General features: G+C 46.2%; 1 protein-coding gene across 6 annotated transcripts in view; it reads right to left on the reverse strand.

The window, feature by feature from the left end:
• The window catches only part of WDR59 (WD repeat domain 59), a 49,343-nt gene that overhangs the window by 21,391 nt on the left and 11,535 nt on the right, over nt 1–16,417 (reverse strand). For all 6 annotated transcript variants that reach the window (XM_017741048.1, XM_017741049.1, XM_017741047.1 and 3 more), the window contains 11 exons: nt 15,394–15,431; nt 13,382–13,470; nt 12,797–12,913; nt 11,753–11,830; nt 10,847–11,003; nt 9,056–9,135; nt 6,758–6,890; nt 3,551–3,675; nt 2,509–2,673; nt 1,839–1,934; nt 274–430 (listed from right to left, as the gene is read on the reverse strand). In XM_017741048.1, the coding sequence (XP_017596537.1) occupies nt 274–430; nt 1,839–1,934; nt 2,509–2,673; nt 3,551–3,675; nt 6,758–6,890; nt 9,056–9,135; nt 10,847–11,003; nt 11,753–11,830; nt 12,797–12,913; nt 13,382–13,470; nt 15,394–15,431 (1,235 nt within the window). The remainder of the gene's footprint in view (nt 1–273; nt 431–1,838; nt 1,935–2,508; nt 2,674–3,550; nt 3,676–6,757; nt 6,891–9,055; nt 9,136–10,846; nt 11,004–11,752; nt 11,831–12,796; nt 12,914–13,381; nt 13,471–15,393; nt 15,432–16,417) is intronic.

Genomic DNA, 16,417 nt, shown 5'->3' on the forward strand with positions numbered 1-16,417 from the left:
TCAATACCTCTGGCATGCCACAAGCCAAAGGTTATCTCTTCAGCTAGCCCTGCATTTCCAAATCTTAAAGCCCCACATGCAATGCCAACTGCATACAGTTGCTAACTAGTCTCATCTATAAATTTACCACAGTATCACTACTTTTACACCATTCCTTACTCCTTGCATGGCAGTGACCAAAGCCTCATCTTGTTCAGAGGCAAGTGTTCCCCAGAACATTTAAAAGGACCATTCCCCAGGTAGCTGTCTTAATGTATCAGTGACAGGGCTGACCTGCACCACAGAACCTGGCTCCAGAGGTCCGTGGAAATGGGATGTTAGAGTCCTGGTAGGAGCCATAGGCATTGGAGACCCGGGCGAACGTGGGCAAGGGGGGTGTTACGGAGTTGGACAAAGCGTAGGGATTGCTGGACGTGCTGTCCTCTTGGTTCTGAAACAGAAGTTACCCAAGGTCACACTCCTGCTGCCACAGGAGAGAAATCCAGCCGGAGCACCAGACATGGCAGTGTCAAGCAGCCTCACAGGAGGTGCTCATCCTTTGAGCTACAGCAGACCAAGCTCAGAGCAGTTACTACCTTAACTGCAAAGGCACTTGCAGGCACATTTGCCTTTGAAGAAAAAGCTTCTCTGGCTGCTTGTCCAGAGATTTCTCTCCCACCATAACCAGGTAGAAATGCAGAGCTTAACTTGGGGAGAAACAAGAGGAAACTCTACAGAAAAATCTGACCTTCAACTCTGGATATGACTCTCAAGACAGCAAGCTGAGCTGAACATGATACCTCAGTGGTGCGCAAAATCTCCTTGAGTGGGAATACCACACAACTGTGGGGTGTCAAATGCAGGTTGGGAGTCTTCAAGTGAGGAAGGCAGGTGGTGTAAATTACCGGGGGGACCTCAGGCCTATCTATAGGAATTTTGACAGAAATCTATTCAGATAAAGAATACTACAGCTTTGGTCTAAAGGAATTCTTTGAAAGCAGTGGTGCATTGAATCATCAGATTTCCATACAGAGCAGAGAAAGTTCCCACTCTTACAATATTACTGCTAAAACTAAGCAGAATTAAGCCCTTACATGTAAAAAAAAAAAAAATTCCCAGCCCTTTATTTGTGATTAATAAACAAAACCTCTCAGAAAAGAAACTTGAGGAGACTCTCCAGTCTTTTCCTGAATGCTAAAAACACCCACTCCAGTACACTTCACCCACACAAAGACCTAATACCTGACACTGGGATGCTGAGTAGGTATCACAGATCTCTCAGTTAAGAGCGGAGTGTGGCTTGGATTTTTCTGCAGTATCATCCCTACAAAACCTCAGCACAAGGCTGCAGAAAAAACCCAGATTTTCACAGTTTGGGGGTTTTATTCAGGGAAGAAAAGAAAAACCCTAGAATAGGACTAGGAGGATCTTTGACTAAAACTGAGGAGGTAAAGACATCTGCCACTACCTTTCAGAATGAATCCATCAACAACCTGATGCATCTTATCTTCTCTCACAGATGACAACCATGCCCTGGCAGTCAGTGAAATATATTCTGAGATGGGAAGCTACCATGCACCACTAAGATGCTCCAATCTCCAGTCACTCCTGGTAACCTGGATATCAGAGTTCCCCAAAGCAGCAAACCTTCAGGGCCTGATTTGTGGAAAACAAAACACATCTAATCATCCACCCAGCTCTCTTCAACATTAACCAGAAGTGCTCACACAAACATAATGGCCAGTCACAGGGGTCTATTTACACATCTAATGAGGCCAGACTCTCACTGCAGAGTCAGAAGTGTGGGGCATGGGAAAAGACAACAAACTAGGGCAGAAAGCCCACGGAGTTCTCCATACCACGACAGACTCCAGCCAGGACACCAGCTGACGCAGGCAAGGCTCCAGGCAGCTCTGGTTCCGCTTCACTTTCTGCAGGGAGGTGTCTTTCAGTATCTGGAATACAAGATGCAACTTGAATTATGGCTGCCTCCCCACTTTGCCCACATCCTTTTTGTCTGCAGAACAGCTTAGATGCCAGGACCTGAACAGGCCACAGACAACCTCTAACATTCACTGGAGCCACTGGTGTGCTGTCTGCTCTGAGGAGTGGCTGGTCTGAATTAGCAGGGCCTGTGTAAAAAAAAATCCCCTCATTTTTAAATAAGCTTGTGTAGTAGAGCAGGAAGCAACATCCGAGCTCAAAAACAGTATCATTCTGCAGCTGGATGCTTAGCTGGTCATTTTGTCTATTATTGGGTTGATGGCAACTACATGAGGAGCAGGATGTTAGGGATCCTCAGGCAATACACATCACACTGGAACACAGCAGCAATGAAGAAGCAGTGGAAAAAGGCAAACATTGGGCTGCAACATCAACAAAAACCTCATCCTATAGGTTTCACAATTTATCTGTTCAGCATGACCTGTGGTATGTCTTCAGCAAAGTCTGATGTTCGGTTATGTGTCAGTAAAATCCAGACACCAAGTAGCCATCATTTGTACATTTATAAAGACACTCTATACACACCTTCAGCAGCTTTGCCTTCATGGAAGCTGTGATGGAGGTTGGGTTGATGAACTGGAAGGACGGTGCAGCATTATTGGGATACTGGACAGGGAACATCACCAGCATCCTGACTCTGTGGTTGCCGCAGTGCACCGACACCGTACAGCTGCGACTCACTGCATCCATCTGTGAGGAAAAGCAATTGCTCTCTAGTTAGATCTCCCAGGACTTCCCAACTTACAGCGGCTTAAATTTATGCTGAGGGACTGATTCCTCTGCACATAAGACAAAATCATGCTGTTCTCAAGGGCAGGGAACACCGTGACAGCAAAAAGCCCCAGGCAGATGGGGACAGACTCACGCCCACCAGCAGACCAATATTCCAGAATCCCAGCATCTGGAGATCATGGCCAGCCCAGGTAGCACCAAGAAAGGGGCTCTGCTCCCAACAGCCACTGCACCCCAGCCCACTTCACTTGGCCATGGAAAGCTCCAGGCCCAGTGCAGCAGTAACAGGCACCTTCTATGATCCTGCTCCAAGGTCTCAGAAAACTACATCTGCATCGTGCCATGAGCTGTGAAACCTCCAGGGTGGGGAAAGGAGACAGGCAGCTGCCTCGAATCTCCCAGCCCAGTTCAATGCTGTGCCTCCAGTCAGCTTCCACGCAGAGAGGAGAGTTTGGAGTGCAAGGGAGAGGCCAAAACTGAGGGACAGAGTTCAGGATAGGGAGTGCTCAGCAGACTGGATTCAGAAACAGTTGAAATGAGATCAACTGCATGGAACAAGTCACCTTCCACTCTCCAATCTAGGCAGAAAGGAAAACACCATCCAGCCTTCTCAAGATCAGCCAGTATACTTACTCTGCTGAAACATTTCTCTCACACCAGTGTCTGGGATTATCCTCTTTCTTACTACCCCTGGCCAAGAGGATCTCTACAGCTCAAAATAAAACTTATTTACAGACAGCAGTCACTGCAGCAAAGAAGGTTCCTCTCTAAAGGCTCCAAGAAGCCAGCCTGCCCACATCCCCTCCTAACAAGCCAGCAAAAGCAAACTCTGTACCTCCACATTGACATTTCGGATCTGCACATTGATCAGTGAAAACTCCTGCTGCAGTGTTTGAGGCAGCCCCAGTTGGTCCGTTTTCTTTCCCACCAGGGGGTCATTCAGGAAATCTTCTTTTAAGGCTGACAGGAAAGATGGAAAACAGGTTGAGACAAGCCATAACAGGCAGAGTTTTTCACATGATGTCAGGAGGCAGCCAAGGCAGCAGGTTTTCCTCTGCTCTTCTGACACATGGAGGTATGAGTTTTACCTGGCAAAGACCTGTGAGCTGGAGGGTCTCAGCTGTTGTTTAGACGCAAGTTTCTGACCCTTCTCTTCAAAAAACCAAACCTGTCTGCACACAGCGTTCCCAGGAAGGTTACAGAACCTGCCTGTACCCTGTACAGTCCTAAATGGTCCTTCTCTTCTCATGTGAGACCCTTTTTCCTCCCTACACAGTGCTGCCAGAGTCACAACCGGCTGAAGTGGAGCGTCTCAGCTCAGCAGGACGGGAGCAAAGAGCGCCAGCCAAAGCAGTCTCCAGGAGGAGCTCTGGTCTTTGGGACTAACACTCCACCACTCCTGACTTTCAGGGAAAGCTTCCAAAGCATAACAATGCTTTGGGAGAGAGCAGGGAGTATTTCTGGTCCTAATAGAAGCCTAATTCATTTGTAACAGCCATTTTCATTTAATGTTGCAAAGCACTCTAGTGCTTTAACAGCCTTTAAAGACTCATCAAAATACTGGGTCTAACTCTCCAGTTCCAACAGTTTTCAGGAGGACAACAACCCCTGAAGGCCAGAACACATTTAAACAGCCAGACAAGCGCTGCAGGACACAAAGAATTACAGTTAAGATAACAAACTTCACTGAGTTTTGCAAGAATTGGTCTCTGCCTGTGGTTGTGCCTGGCTTTTGCCTCATTTCTTGCTATTTCTTTACCTCTACTGGGGCATTTTGCTGTGGCACCACTTCTTAAGAAGGCTAAATCTTTTTTTTTATGATGGTTCCAAGGACAGAAGGGAAGTCCTGATTTTTCAGCTGTCATTTTCACACTTGCAATATCAAATTGCATAGACTATTCCTAGCAAAAAAACACTCAAAAAACCAAATGAAAAGAAATGCAAAAAGTTGACCTTTTACAGGCATTCACCGAGAAGTTACTGACTTTGCTGTTGGGACAAATATCTGGTATTACCACTGCCCAATGGGTTGCTGGATTTGGTTAAGTAGGATGCTTAGCCAATCATTCTTGTTTGCAATTTTATTACAGTGCTTAGATATATTCCAGAAAAGGGAGCTGAAAAGGAGATTAAAGGAAGATCAGTGGCCCTCAGGAAAGATAATTATTTCTAGCTCAAGACAGCATATAGCTTACTGAAAAGCCATCTCTGAGGTTCCCAGCATGGGCAGTACCCTCCCTTTGTCTTCTCCTCCCATTCCCTTCCAATTAGTTTTTAATCCTCCAAAGCCACGCATTTGTACAGATTCCTAAAGCTCCTCTATAAGCAGCAGGGAGAGCTTGCACAGCGAAGGCACAGCTGGGGCTCTCTCATTCACCTGCAGAGTGCTGTTCTCTTCAAAGATCCCCCAAAGTGCTTTACTAATATAACATGAAGGCTTTGTCTGCAGCTTAAATGCAGCCACCCCCAGGGTGAAACATCAAGAGTCCACAATACCTTTTGGCTAGAAAGAACTGAAATTCCTACCTAGGGATTTGCTTGTACATTAATCCTGCAGTTGTGTTATTTGCAGCAAAATCTACCCTGCTACAGAAAAGCCATATCATTCCCTTTGGCCACAAGGAAAACCATACCAGTCTGAACCAAAGAAGAAACCACAGAGAAACCAGACCCACACAGAAACCACATGGGATGTATGGATGTGCCTCATCAGGGACAGTGAAAGAGTTCACTCTCTCCTGTGGAAAAAAGAGAGATCAGGCAGCCAGAATGCTCCCACCTGGAGCAAGAGAGGTTGTGCTGCCCCAGAAGTACTGCTCATAGTGAGCACAGGTAGCTGGGGCTTTTTCTATCATCTTCTAAAACCCTGACATAAACAGAAGTTCTGATGTCTTTCAGAAACTTGTTCTGTTACCACACAGGACAGGAGGCAGAGAGGAACTTCACTGGTGATTGCTGAGCAGGAAACTTCCAGTAAGGAAGAGATGCTTTCACTAAGGGACCTCACAACTGCTCCTTTATTCAAAGGACAGACATTAAACCACTTCTCCCCTTCTCTGCAGTTTATTGGCAAGCAAAGGGAGAATCAAATTGCTTCCCCATAAACCCATCACGTGGGGATCCATTTGTGGCATGGCTACAGCACAGAAAGGAGCTGTGAATTTAAACCCAAACTGGCATAAAGGCATTGGTGCATCCAATTCTTCTTCCTCAGGGTAGCTGTAGAAATCTCTTTAGATACCTTTTTTCCATGCACATCACCACCATGTGATGCTATAACCTCTTCTACTCTTGTACTTACACTGTTCAAACACTAACTCTGAATGTTTAACCTGGCCAGAGCCTTAACCACACAAACCCTCCTTCATGTTCCTTCCTTGCATGCCTTCTTTTCTGTAGGGACAAACAAACACTTTCTGTCAAAGTCTCTCCCATCCACCCCTCAGTATCTCAGAAGCCAGAGATACTATCCCTCCCGCTCTGCTCTGCCAGCCTTCAGCCACCTCTCATCAATACATGACCAAAAATGCATGACCTGTCTCTGTATCTACTTCTGGTGAAGACACCAGCAAACACCTCCTGGTTAGATCAGTTCACACAGGGACCCCAGCAGAAGTGTTTAGGTACCAGGTGTGATGTAAGCAGCTTGTGTCAGAGTGCCTTACTCACACACTCCCTCTTCTGTGGGCTCATCTCTCGGCTTAAACTAATCTATCTTCTTAAAAGGCAGAACTTACTTCTGATTGCCTTACTTTTGGCAACAAGCCACAACTACAACCTAAAGAGAATGCAGTTAAATTAAAATCATGACAAGGAAGAGCTTCATTTTACAGCTAGAATCATTGTGTTAAAAGAGAAAATACTTGGGAGGACCATCCTGAGGAACCCCTAGTGCTTTTCCTCTGCCCTGATGAGGAATCCATTAACCTTTGAAACAACAGCAGGTTGCGCTTTGCCTGTGATGTTTTCTTATGCCAAAATGTATCTTCTTCCCAACACAAAGATGCTGGCATTTGAGGTTCCACAAGCCATCACTTCTCACCTTCTTCATCCCCATGTCCAGAGTTATGGTGGGGCTCTGCATCCTGAGGGTGAAGGGTCTTGTCTGGCTCTGGCAGATGAGAAATCCCATCGATGAGGTCCTCGACTCCATCCAGGATATCATTAGCACAGAGCTGAAAAGAACAAACACACCCACATGCTGCACAACAGAATCCAAGCTGTGGGAAGAGCCACCACTAAACAACTCACTTCTCCAGACAGATGGATTTGCAAGGTAGGTCTGTCCACGCAACAGTCATGACTAAGACTGCATTGTTCCTGTGACAAAGACAGGTGATCTTCCACTTTCCAGCACCTTCAACTATGTCACCTCAGACAGCCTGGCCAAATCTCCTGCTCACTTAAAAAGCCACTTAATTGACAGGGCCAGTCTAAGTAATAGAGGTTTACCTTTAGTCAAAATTAAAACTGATATGACTTTAATTCCTTGAATTAATTTGTTAAAACTAGTTTAGTTTTTTAGATCAAATTTAATAGTAGCACAGTTTCTGCATTTGATATTTACACTCCAGTAGGATCTAGAGACCCAGGTGCATACGTGGGGCCCTATTGTTCTAGGTCCTGTATCAAAATGAGACTGTAAAACCCTGGATTTTAAGTTCAGCACAGGAAAACTGGGAAGATGAAGGGAAGAGAAAGGGTAAGGGTGTGATGTAGCAAATTACATCATTGGTCACCAGCAACATGCCATCATGTGTGTAGTTTGATCCAGACAAAGACAAGGACAAAAGAGCAGGAGCCAGCAGAGGAAAAATAAAAGGAAAAATAAAGGCTCTGACATGAATGAACAATTGATTTAAAGACAGGAAAGAAATCAAATGTTCACAAATATATCAGGTAGGAGTAAAGGGTCATTTTTCACAGAGAAAGTTTGTTACAGACCTGCAGGACTCCTGCAGGATCTGTGCTGGGACACATGCTTCTCAAGATATTCATTAAAAACCTGGAATAGGAGGTGAATAGCGAAATGACCAGGTTTGCTGACGCCACCAAGTTTTTCAGGGCAGTAACAAGTGTGGCTGATGGCAAACAATCACAGAAGGACCTTACCAGAGTAACTGTATTAAAAGATGAACTTTGGCTCAGGTAAATATAAAGCAACACACATTGGGAAAAAATGGCAAGTTCAAGCTGAGGGAACAACATGTAGAAGCCAGACTAAGCTGATGACTTCATGGAATTATGCCAAACAATTTAAAAACTAAAGTGAGCACTGAGAATTCTTTGGAAAGAACAAAGCTCAGATCCCCATCCCCAAAGGTATATAGTAGAACTGAAAAAGGGTCGTGAAAGGCAAAAGGACAATCAAAGAGAATTCTAGTACAAAGGACAAATTAAATCAAGATCTCTTGACTTGAAAAAGGAGGCAGCTGAGAAGGGATATGATGGAGGGCTACACAATCATCAGTAACACAGAGAATATGGCTCATTTCATCTTCAATGGTACGAAATTAGGTGGCAAAATAAACAAATGAGCTGGTTTTCCACACAACATGCAGAAAACCCTTGAAACTCCCTGTTGCTAAGATGTTTAAGGTGACAAAAATGTACACAGGTCCAAGAAAAGACAGAACAAATCTGTGGAAGTGAAACTCATCAAGCTCTGCCAAATACAAAGACGCCAGACTCAATGAGCCTCTAAGCTGCAAACTGCAGGAGGCTGACAGGGCATTTGAGAGAAACATCACTCCATGCCTGCCTCATTCTTATCCCCTCCCAAGACATCAGCTGAAGATGTGACAGGGCCATGTGGCTCACTGTGGCCATATGAACCTCTGGTATGAGCCAGCACAGCTGTTCTAGTAATTGCATCAGAATCTGTAACTGCTGCAGATCCACACACTCACACCACCCACCCCAGGCTTAGAGGCAATGGACACAAGGTGAGGGAGAGGAGGGCACAGTCCCTACATTTACCTGGCACCTAAACAGCCAAGAAATACAGCCTTGCAGCCATGGACATGGCATTTTAGAGGCAATGCAGGCAGCAACTGCCCTCTACCTTCCCCAAACAAAATTCTGCATTTAATGTTAGACAACAAAGCAGCTTCACACAGCCACAGAAACTTTTGAGACACAGGCTCAAAAGAGAAGCCCCGTCACAGGTCTCCCTGGGGATGTTTTGGGGCTGGAGCAGAAGAGGAAAGTGAAGCACCAGCTGACTGCTGTGTCTGCAGCTCTAGGATATCAGAGGAGTGACTGTGAGTGCAAGGAAGGGGAGGTGAAGGCAGCCTGTAAGAAAACTGCCTACTGTTAAAGAGCCAGAGTGCTCATGTACCCTCTGCAGCTGAGAGTCAATCCGCCACATCCGCAGGGTCTGATCCCGGGACCACGTAACCAGCTGGTAATCTTTAGAGCCTAAAGAGGACAGAAACAATTAGAGATCCTGCTGGAAAACAGAGACTATCTCAGCCCTGTGTTTAGTGCAAACAGATTCAAACAAGCCAGCAGGCACATCCAATGGATAAGGCACTAAACTGAAAGGCAGAGCAAGTTCTTTTCTACTTGGGATTGACCCAGGTACATCAGCTTTGTGCCTCCCCACACCACAGTTACCACACCCCTAAACAGGCTGTGATTTACAAGCCAAAAGCACAAAGTATAATGAATGTGGCACAAGTTTTCCAACCAGGAATGAACAAGATCCACAACAATATTTATTTAAATAGAAGAAATAGTATTGTAAAAATAAATGTTTCTCAACTATAACTGTAAAGTGAAAATGTATTTCAGTTCATCAAATCTGTTTCAAAAAGTAGATGTTTTAAAACATTTCTAAGCTAAGAGAAAGTGGTTCTGCCCTTCCTCTTTTTGCTTCTGAAAGAGTTGGGTGATGCCAAGTTCAGGTTGTAAGGAAATAGATCTAACCACATACTATCTATCAGGCAGAGGTACACAGACCTATTTATGTCCATGTTTAGGTCTTGTGATACAGTTTTAAGTTTCCCTTGTCAAACAGCTGCTATGCTTAGGAATTTGCTGCTGCACAGCTGCTTCCTACACCCCTCTGCTGAGGCATAGGGGCTGTCTAAATACAGCACAACGGACTCTGTGGAAGGAAATTTGTGCTATCTTGGTTGTCTCCACACTGAAGCAGACTTAGAATGTTTGTGTGATTGATTTACGTTGCTTGAGACAAGCAAGACATCCAGTCTCGGGTATGTATCTATTAACTCAGCTAAGAAAACCAACTGTAGCTCAAGCCTGTTTCAGTGTTCATTCACAAACTGTCTTAGACTGTGCCTCCAGATCCTAACATAGTTCTCCACTGCTCTCCTCTTTTTGAAAGAGGAAAATCAAGGTATGGAGAAGGAGGTGACTTAACTGAATGGCTCCAGCAGCTGGTGGCCAAGGGCTGGACCAGCAGTTTTACACACCACTGCAAAGCTGTAGCACAAGTGACACCAAAGCCAGACATGCACATTCTGGCAGTGGCAGCCAAGGTGCTGGAAACAAAGCTGTGCTCTGTGTGGTTATGCAACCTCTGGTATGGAATCTCCTATTCTTAGCTGCTTACACTAGAAAATTTAGTCAGCACTGAACTCTAGCAGCAGACTCTCTATCCCATGTTATTCCTCCCTTGCCTTGTCCAGCAAACAAGTAAGGTGAGCTTGCTGGGTCTGCGGTCTGGGATATGCTGGAGGCAGCTGATCCAGGCCATGATATGAGGGGGTTGACTGGTTAGCCTGCAGCTCTGAGCAGAGGCAGGGTGCCTGCACTCATGCACCTATCTTAATAATTTGCACAGTTTATTCTGAAAGATTCATTTAAAAAGAGACTCCCAGGAGAGTGGAAGCAATGAGAGTCACCACTGACCCACTCAGCATTTGTAGATTTGCTTTGTTAGCATGGAAACAACGCAATGCTTCCGTGGGCACTGCCATAAAACCAGTACAGAACAGCTGTAGTTTGAGGTGGGCAGTGGGGGCAGGACGGTGAGCAGGAGCTACTCCAAAGAAAGGCAAGAGTCAAACAGCAACAGCATTGCAACCAGAAGCCAGGTCTCCACACCCCTGGTTAGCTGACAGCCACAGCGCAGGGAAGAGAGCACATTCAGCCCTGAACTCACCTTCTTTCTGCTTCCTCCACTGAAATTCCAGCACCACATCATCATGTCCCACGAAAGTGTGGACAGGCGTGTTCAGGTCAAAGACATTCCAGAGGAGGAGACTGTTTTCCCGACGGAGTTGGGGGACCATCACTGTCACCAGCCCATTGCTGAAAGGCTTGAGAGAGAAGCATCCTTCCAGTTAGCCAGGGAGAGTTATGTTCCCATCCTGCTATTACACTCTCATTTTTCCCTTTTCCCACTAACACAAATGCAAAGGTTTTAAATGAGCTCAGCACAAAACAGAATCAGCCCAAAAACTGGGTAGGGCCAAGGCAATTGCTGTGCAAAAACACTGTGTTTCAAGGGGTAAGATGTAGTACACTGAGATACTCAATGCAGCTTACTTAAGATGAGTAACTTCTTTTGCTGCTTCCTCATTTTTCAGCAGTGAGGCTGGAGGGATTTCACCAGACTTTTCACTGGGGATCCTTACTGCAATCTGCCTGGAGCTGCAAGAACTGCTACCTGGAGACTGAGCCCCAGCAGCTCCTCAGGGTCACAGTGCTCAGAGGAACATGGAACCCAATCCTACACCCCTTGCTGTCAGGACAGGGAAAGGCGATCAAAGATTCAAGGCACAGCACTGGCTTCAGGCCACATTCAGATCTCTGGGGAAGAAAACAGTTATGACTGATGTAAGGAGCCTTAGCTTCACATAGGTGGGTGCTTGCTCCTTCTCCTGAATGCCCCCACTATGGATGCTGCTTTTCTAGGTCTTTTAGGCACCAAGAGGGATTTTTAAAATCAACTTAATAATGTCCACAAGTAGAACTGGTGAGAAGCCCTTGGGCGGTTCTTTATTTAATGCCTCTTTGTGCATTCTTCTCAGAGCACAAGTGGAGCTGGTGGGAGTTTCTCACTCACCGTGTATCTTGCCTTCCAGACAGGAACCTGGCAGGGAAGGATATTGAGGTATTTCCGAGGCTGACGGTAATCCCAGAACTTAAAAAAAAAAACAACAAACCAAGAGAAAGGCAAGCAAAGGCAGAAGTCAGCTGGCTATACTTTCAGGCTGTAGTTTTCCACATGGCTTGCAGATAGAACAGACCAAAAAGCATGCCAGGGTGCCCACAGCATCATTAGTAATCCCATTCATTAACAGCAGAGACGGCCCCAAAGGACAAATACCAAGCTATCAGCGTCTGGCAGCATCCCTTAGAAAATGAGTGACTTGGGGTCATATTCACAGCGATCATAGCTTGAGTAATTAGAGCAGAGAGACAGGCAGCCTGCTTGGGCTTTCAGAGCTACAAGGTACCCTGCAGGCTGCCAGCCAGTGTGCCAGTCCAGGCTGGAGGCAGGCCCACCCTGCTGTTACTGCTAATTTTCTAATGAAGAATCTAACCTTTTGCTTTGCTAGAATACACATGAATTGCATTCGCCTCAGAGCTTAGCTCAATGTGAATGAACTCCATTTGGCTGACATACAAAGCATGCTATTTCCCCTCAAGTAAGAGGCCCTGCACAGCAGTGCTTGTGGCAGTCTCTTATTGATAATCCTGCTCAATATGAGTTTGGAAACTCCAGGGGCTGAAGTATGTCTCCCCTCAAGTTGCTGTAATCAGCTTGAGGCTGGCAACACTGCATTTCGGGGAAAAAGGCTCTTCTGGCATTTGTGGTCTGCTCCTTTCTGGCAAGCAACAGGCAGAGGCAGTTGTTTTCAGCTTCAATACTGCCCTGATCACCACAGATATGTGGCAAACATATGTGCACCCATTCTTCAATGACCTCTCGGCCTGTTCTGAAAGTGCAGTCCTGGCTCAACACACCAGGTGGCCAGAAACCAAACAATGAAGATCCAGATCTTGCCAATGCCAAAGCACTCCCCCAAACTTCAGCAGCAGCAGCAGGGGATCTGCTCCACCATCCTTCCACCCCCCTAGCATGAATTGCAGAAGCAACACTTACCCTGACAGAGTTGTCCTGGCTGGAAGTGGCCAGTGTATACTCATTGTCAGGATGCCAGTCCAGACCATGGATTTTGGAGAGATGAGCTGCCAAATACTCCACTGCAGTGCTGGGCTTCTGCAAGGAGAGACATTGTCCTTTTCAGCGCAGGACTCCTGAAATTTGGTCTAGTTCTTTGGCATAAAAAGAGACACTGTAACAAGGGCAAGACAGTTAGAACAACCACCCCTGCTGGGGAACAGCAAATAGCTCAGCAAAAGTAGTTGAAGAAAAAATCGTTTAAAGGTGTGGCAAATTCCAGTCACCACGCACACCTAACCCTAAACCATGCTTTATACTCAGTTTAACAGTTAAGTACTATGAGATCAAAAGGAAAATGTTAATGGGCACAGTTTCTGAGGAAGGAAGCTACCTACATACTCTCTTCAGGCTCTTGGACTCCCAATTCTCTCTAATTTAAACTGACCCATGAGAGAGATTTGGGATAAAGTAGTACATTTCCTCAGTATTTATCTGTCACCAGAGGAATGTCTGTATTGGGTAGGTGGGAATATGTACAGACTGCTCAAAAAGCCCTCAGCTTACCCTTTTGTCCCATATTCGGACATCCCCATCGTGGCTTGTTGCTAAACAGTTGGCATTTTTCTTGTTCCATTTCACCTGGGAAGCTCCAGCTGCAGCACAAACACAGCAGTCCAAAACAAGCAATTAAAGAGAAAACAGCACAGTAGTCCCATGGCCAGGGCCAAGAGCTGCTCTTAGCCCAGGAAAGGCAGTTCAGAGGAAGGATATCCCAGAAGCCATCATAAATGACGGCATGAAAATTATTAACTCCTGATTCCTCAGTGTATCATTTGTATCCTCAGGACAGCAAAGCAAGTGTTCCAGCTGCATACCTAGAGATCTTTATCACATCTTCTAGCCAGGGGCTGTACCTGATTAAAATACTCATGTCCATTAGCTCCAATGGAGCAACTTCCTCCAGACCAGAAATGTAGGTTCATCACCTCCTTCCCAAATCCCCTCTCTTTTTATTCAAGTTACTTCCAGGTGCTTAGGGCCTGTTTCATCTCCCCACCACCCTACATACTATCAGCTGCTACACAGGCAACTAATGCCATTGATCTATGATTAAAATACAGGTGTAGGAGAAGGCTGCTGTGCAGGTGACCTTGGGCGTGGCCAGCTGGAGGTGGACTCACTGGGTGGACCAGAAGGCCCATCTGTCAAAATACACCACAGAAGTCAAAGACATGAATGACAGTGTAAAGAAACTGGATGATGGTCCAGATATGACTTATATGTGATATCATGAGGGACTCAGTCAAATCAGAAGATGGGTGGTTATTTCTATGAAGAAACAAAGCACAGCTTCAGTTAATGTGGATTATTCAGGTATTGTAAGCATAATGCATCTGTTCATCCTTATTCTGCCAGTATTTTCAAACCTTTTGAGCTATCAGAAAGGTGAGATCCATGAGAAAGCTAAACAGATCTCGCCTGCTGCTATTCCCCACCTCCACTACCCACCTCCTGCTGCATGGTGAGCAGATTCATCCTGACAACCTGGCAAAAAGCTATTTCGGGGGATAAAAAGCTGCAAATAGACTGCCAGTTGATTGACTTGATCCACTCACTGAAGGGTACACAAATGTCTGGACCAGCATTAAACAGCATCAGGCACAGGAGGAAAGAAGGAAGCAAGGAAGCTTTCTGGGGAGCAGGCTGCTGGGCTGGCTCAGCCGTGAAACCTCACCCCAGACACCAGAACCGACCACTGCTTCTCTCTGACTCAGTAAGGTTTTTGTATTTCTGTGACAGAGAGCTTTGCTGGCTGGGAGGGGACTGGGAGCTGCTGCAGATGTGTAGCCTAAGGAGATGTAAGCAGCAGAGCATAAGAGTTACACATCGTGAGGACTGCTCCAGTACTGGGGACAGTAACTCAGTGAAAGGACGTTTTGCTCATCATCTGTGCCCAGTGCCAGCTCCAGCCGGTGAGGATGGACACGCAGCACCTGCCAGGGCGTGGTATTGCAGGGGCTGGACACTCACCCTGCCAGCAGCCAGGACAAGAGCACAGCCCAAAGACAGCACCTTGTGTGCTACTTGAACGTTGCAGGTGCCGCAGGGAAGCGGATACAGCCAGCTGCTGTGCCCAACCCTCAGTGAGCAAGGGGACAGGCTGGCACAGGGCTGCCTGAGGTGTGGTTCAGTTCCTCAACTGATCCAATCAAACATAAAAGGACGTGAGGAAATTACAGACAGACAATCCAGGAAAAGCAGTGCAGCAGGGTGGTTAAGCACAGAGGAAGCTCCATGTAGCTGTTCACCAATGTCAGGATAGCAAGTTCAAGGACCATAACTGCCCTCCATGCCTGGGAACCTCAAGGGGCTCCACATCTCTTCTGAATTCTGCTTCTCTAAAAGGAGTTGTGAACAGGAACCTCTCAGGCTGCTCCTACATGCGACAATCACACATGGTGGCACTTCTGTACTTTGCCATGCCTGGCCTTGGAGCATGAAGGGAGGGAGGAGTAACAGTAGGGGCATGCAACAATAACGTTGTTTACTGCCGATGTCATACACATCAGACTTACCAACTGCAGAGAGCGAGACTGTGGGCTTCCTGGTGTCTCTGAAATACAACGTGGCCACTGTGAGTACACACAGCATAGTTCAAACCTTCCCAGTGAGCTCCCTGCTATTCCGGTACTAATGTTATTGCTGCCTTCAGACCTAATGTACCTTCTGCTTACCAAAATGCACCAGCATTAAATGGAATAAAGGTGACCAGCTGGAGGACAACAGCCATCCTGGAAGTGTTCAAGACCAGGCTGGATGAGGCTTGGAGCAACCTGGTCTACTGGAAGGTGTCCCTGCACTTGGCAGAGGGATGGAACTAGATCTTTAAGGTCCCTTCCAACCCAAACTGTTCTATGATCCTTGCCACCACATGCAGCAGGAAGTTTAGGACAGAGGCCAGAGCTGGACGGGACTAGAGAGAAGAGAAACATACACAAAGTGTGGCATATTGCAACTGGGTAGGCAAGGAAACAGGGCTCACAAATTGTTGCTGCAGGAAGCAACAAAACAGCCTTTCCAAGGAGGATTAAAGGAACAAACAGAGCTGTGGAAACACTCGACAAAAGCCACTGATGCATTTGTCGAGCCTTTGCAGATCCTGATTTAAAGCAGATGGAGCAGTTACTACAGAGCAAAAACTTCATGTCTAGCATATAATAACAAAATTAGTAGGAAATCAGCCCAGCTGTGTGCAGTCTAAATTCTGTCTGTCTACAAACCAAATTCCACAGCAGCAGGAACCGGTGTGGCACCACGACAACTCCTAGCAGCCAGGGCACAGATCAAGGTAATAATTTAATTCCCGGCCTGGCTCCTCAGGAATTCACCTGCTCTTTATGAAAAGTGCCAGTGAAAATAAGGAATATTGTCTTCAGCTTTTTCTGTTTGCTGAAAAGCAGAGCATTTTCTGGAATGGACCGCACCTCTTCCTCTAAGAGTTTCTGCCTAATCAAAAAGTCATTTTGTATGAAAAATTAAGTGGGGAATTTCCAGCTGCCCTTACTGCAGGACTACCTCCCTAGGGTGTCATTAGAGACA

This window comes from Corvus brachyrhynchos, unplaced genomic scaffold, assembly GCF_000691975.1.
Source record: "Corvus brachyrhynchos isolate BGI_N302 unplaced genomic scaffold, ASM69197v1 scaffold26, whole genome shotgun sequence".
Lineage (NCBI taxonomy): Eukaryota > Metazoa > Chordata > Aves > Passeriformes > Corvidae > Corvus > Corvus brachyrhynchos.